General features: G+C 49.7%; 1 protein-coding gene across 1 annotated transcript; it reads right to left on the minus strand.

The window, feature by feature from the left end:
- Positions 1–2,628: 2,628 nt before the first annotated feature.
- On the minus strand, positions 2,629–3,365 carry Ascl3 (achaete-scute family bHLH transcription factor 3). Its single transcript, XM_051149630.1, has one exon. It carries the CDS (start codon positions 3,363–3,365, stop codon positions 2,841–2,843), a length of 525 nt encoding a protein of 174 aa, XP_051005587.1. The 3' UTR covers positions 2,629–2,840.
- Between the last annotated feature and the right edge of the window lie 502 nt (positions 3,366–3,867).

Genomic DNA, 3,867 nt, shown 5'->3' on the forward strand with positions numbered 1-3,867 from the left:
GCTAGAAGCTTAAAGAAAGCCTACTTTAATTGTCCCTCGGAAGCTGTGTGCTCTAGCCTGTTACCTCTCCAGAGAGGAGCCATGGGAAACACCTGGTAGCTCAGCTACAATTGTGTTTTATTACCTCTGTCCTCCTCCTCAGTGGCTGGACCCATTCTCTTTCCACACCCTGCCATGACCATCTGACCCCCACAAAAGCCACTAACTCCCTCTTAACCTGGTAACCTACAGTCCTAACTAAGGGCTATCTAAGGGCTACCTAAGATTTCTTTGGGTCTAACCAGGCATGGTGGCACACGCCTTTAATCCCAGCACTCGGGAGGCAGAGGTAGGCGGATCTCTGTGAGTTCGAGGCCAGCCTGGTCTACAGAATGAGTCCAGGACAGCCAGGTCTACACAGAGATGCCCTGTCTCAAAAAACAAAAAAACAAACAAAACAAAACAAAAAAAACTTCTTAGGATCTACCTCTACCCAAAGCCACAGGTCTAACCCCAAAGGGACTTACCTAAAACCCCAAATCCAAGCCTAGACCTTGGCCTTGCCCCGGTCTCAGCCCCATCTGACAGCTTATGGCCTTGGCTCAACAACTCTTGGTTGCCAAGCAGGTTGCCGTGGATGAGCCAGCAGGCCACACCAGGGCTTGGGAGGGTACTGAGCATGTGCAAAGGATAATGGGAAGTGCTGGGAAACTTAGAGTTGGGTGTTAGGTAGAGGAAGAAGTGCTAATTTTGTGTCCTCCCTTTATCTCAAGGGCTACTCCCTCACAATGAGAGCCTGTTAGGGGTGCTGAGGGAGTCCTTGAGAGGGTGCTGGGCTCTATAAAGACTCAGGCTCTCTGCCTGTACCTAGTGAAGTCAGGAGACCGAGCTGGGTGGTCTAGGGACTCCTTATAGTTTAAAACAAAATAGCCATGGGGCTAGAAGAATAACTCAGTGGGCAAACTGCTGGCTGTGCAAGCACCAAGACTTGTGTTTGGATCTGCAGCACCTACTTGGCTGGGTTTACAATGCTAGCATAGAAGGAAGAGCTTAATGGCCAACTAGTGAACCAAAGTGGGGTTCTCTGGGCTTTACAGAGATACAGGGCAGCAGAGAGGACTGTGACAGACAGGGAGAGAAGTCTGAAGATCCTGACTGGGCTTAATGACAGTTGGGACCTGGGAGTTAAGAGAGAAAGAAGAGCTGAAGGTAGCTATGAGGACAGAAACAGAACCCACATTGTGAGGCATGGATGCTCCTCCCAGGAGGGAAGGAAGTTCCCGCAGAGCAGCTGAAGATGCCCTGACGTGGAAGAGACTGGAGAGTGGTGATGCTGCGCACTACACAAGGATGGTAATAAAGCAGCAACCACAAGCAACGGTCATGAATCCTGACTAGGTGTCAGGCCCGGGCATTCACTGAATAAACTCACAGAAAACTGCTGTTATTATTTTCTTTATTTTGTGGATGAAGAACCGAACATGGAGTGGAAGAAAAACTTCAAACTGAACAAATTAGATTCCAGAACCCTTCCCCCGCTCCATTCTCGTGTGTGTGTGTGTGTGTGTGTGTGTGTGTGTGTGTGTGTGTGTGTAGGCACGTTTGTGTGTGTATGGTCACACATGTGGGGAGTATGCATGTATATTCTTGTGCGTGTGCATATGAAGGCCTGCATCACCCTCGATAGATCTTCTATATTCACTGAGTCAAACCCAGGGCTTGCCCATATGTCTGCCCTTGCTAGCCTGGGCTTGCCTGTATATCTGCCCTTGCTAGCCTGGGCTTACCTGTATGTCTGCCCTTGCTAGCCTGGGCTTGCCCATATGTCTGCCCTTGATAGCAAGGCTTGCCCATATGTCTGCCCTTGATAGCCTGGGCTTGCCCATATATCTGCCCTTGCTAGCCTGCTTGCTCTGGGGCTCTCCAGCCTCTACCGTCAGAGGCTGGAGTTACAGGAGTGCTACCACGCTCACCTGGCATTTACATGGAATGCTGCGGATTTGAACTCCAAGCTTTAGGTTTGCCTGCTTGCCAAGAGCTTAGTTGCTGAGCCGTCTCCCCAGCCGGTCCAGAGGCTTGGAAAACATTGTCCTAAGCTGCTTAAGAAAGTCGATCTAAGCCTCACGTGGTGGCACACACCTTTAATCCCAGCACTTTGGGAGGCAGAGGCAGGCGGATCACTGTGAGTTCCAGGCCAGCCTAGTCTACAAAGTGAATCTAGGACAGCCAAGGCTACATAGAGAAACTCTGTCTTGAAAAACCAAAACCAAACCAAAACAAAACAAAAAAAAGTTGATCTGCAAGAAAAAGATGCATCCAATTTCTAGGCAAGGGAGGTGTGCAGTGATCACTTAGCACAGAGTGGTTACCAAGTGCAAGACAATCACTTGAGTTGTCACTCTCCAGCCTTTCCATGATTTGGAGAGAGCCTTGGGCCAAGGCTGTGAGAAGAGCGGGCAGGTGGAGTAGAGACCACAGGGTGCTCCTCTACTTCAGAGTTCTTTTTTGTTTTTGTTTGTTTTGTTTTTCCAGATAGGGTTTCTATGAGTAGCAATGGCTGTCCTGGACTTGTAGACCAGGCTGGCCTCGAACTCAGAGATCTACCTGCCTTTGCTTTGCAAGAGTGCTGGAATTACATACAGTCGTGTGCCACCAAGCCTGGCTACCTCAGAGTTCTTAGAGCAGTGAGGCCAGCGCGGGCTTCTCAGTCGGCCTGAGATACTTTCGTTCATTCTAAACCCAGGTGAGCAGCATTTCATGAAGGTTGGTAGTGGGGCTCCTGTTGTCTCTTCCTGGAAACCAGGTGTGTGAGAATCTACTGGATGCTGCTACGGAAGACCCTATTTTTGGAAAGAGATGACTCAAATGATTTTCAGAGCAGGATCCAGGGATCCGCAGCTGGTGGTTCGAGGATTCCTCTCGGTCCCAGTCTCATCCGGGTACAAGAGAGACTGCAGGTGGCTGATGTACTTGATGGCAGCTCTGAGGGTTTCCACTTTGCTGAGTCGTTTCTCCAGGTAGTCCTCCGGCAGGTGCCGCCGCAGCCGGGCGTAGCCTTCATTCACACACTTGACTCGCTGCCGCTCCCGTTCATTCCTCTTGCGGATGAAGGCCGGCCCGTAGGCGTAGTCACAGCGCCTGTAGTTGGCGTAAGGCATGGGGAAGGGGAAAGGGTACGGTTCCCCGTAATTGTCCACGATCAGGGTATCGTTGGAAAAAGGCAGCAGAGGCAGCTCATCTGTGTAAGGGGGCGGCACTGGGGCCTCGGGGCACAGATGGACAGTGACCATGGGGTCCAGGTAGAAAGGTCTGGACAGGGGCAGGTGGGCAGACTCAGAGAAGATGGAGAGCCTGTCCGGAGGGCTGGGGTAGTTTCTGGTATCCATTGTTTCCTCTTTCACCTAGAAACAAAGGCGTGCTTATCATTTGGCCAGATTAAAAGAGCAATTTTGATCTACTTTCTTCCAGATTCGTGTCCTGTAGATTTCTGTTTTAATAGTTAGTTTTTGGACTCGTACAACTTGTAATTCCAGCAGCCTGGAGGCTGAAGCAGGAGGATAGCTGTGAATTCAAGGGCAGCCTGGTCTACATAGTAAGTTCAAGGGGCAACCTGGGGTATATAGTGAAATGGTCTCAAAACATTAACCAGCACTGACACTAACAAAAAGGATGAAAGGAAGGAAAGAAGGAAGGAAGGAAAGAAGGAAGGAAGGAAAGAGGAAAGGGAGAAAAAGAAAGAGGGGACACCTTTTTTTCTTTCCTTAATCAAAAATGTTATTACATTTAATTAATACTCTCTATGTCTGTCTGTCTGTCTGTCTGTCTGTCTGTCTGTCTGTCTCTCTCTCTCTCTCTCTCTCTCTCTCTCTCTCTCTCTCTGTGTGTGTG

The sequence above is a fragment of the Acomys russatus genome, chromosome 7 (genome assembly GCF_903995435.1).
Source record: "Acomys russatus chromosome 7, mAcoRus1.1, whole genome shotgun sequence".
NCBI classification, from domain to species: Eukaryota; Metazoa; Chordata; class Mammalia; order Rodentia; family Muridae; genus Acomys; species Acomys russatus.

Coding starts and splice junctions, on each gene's coding strand:
- Ascl3 (XM_051149630.1), bottom strand. CDS start 3,365: ATGGATACCAGAAACTACCCCAGCCCTCCGGACAGGCTCTCCATCTTC.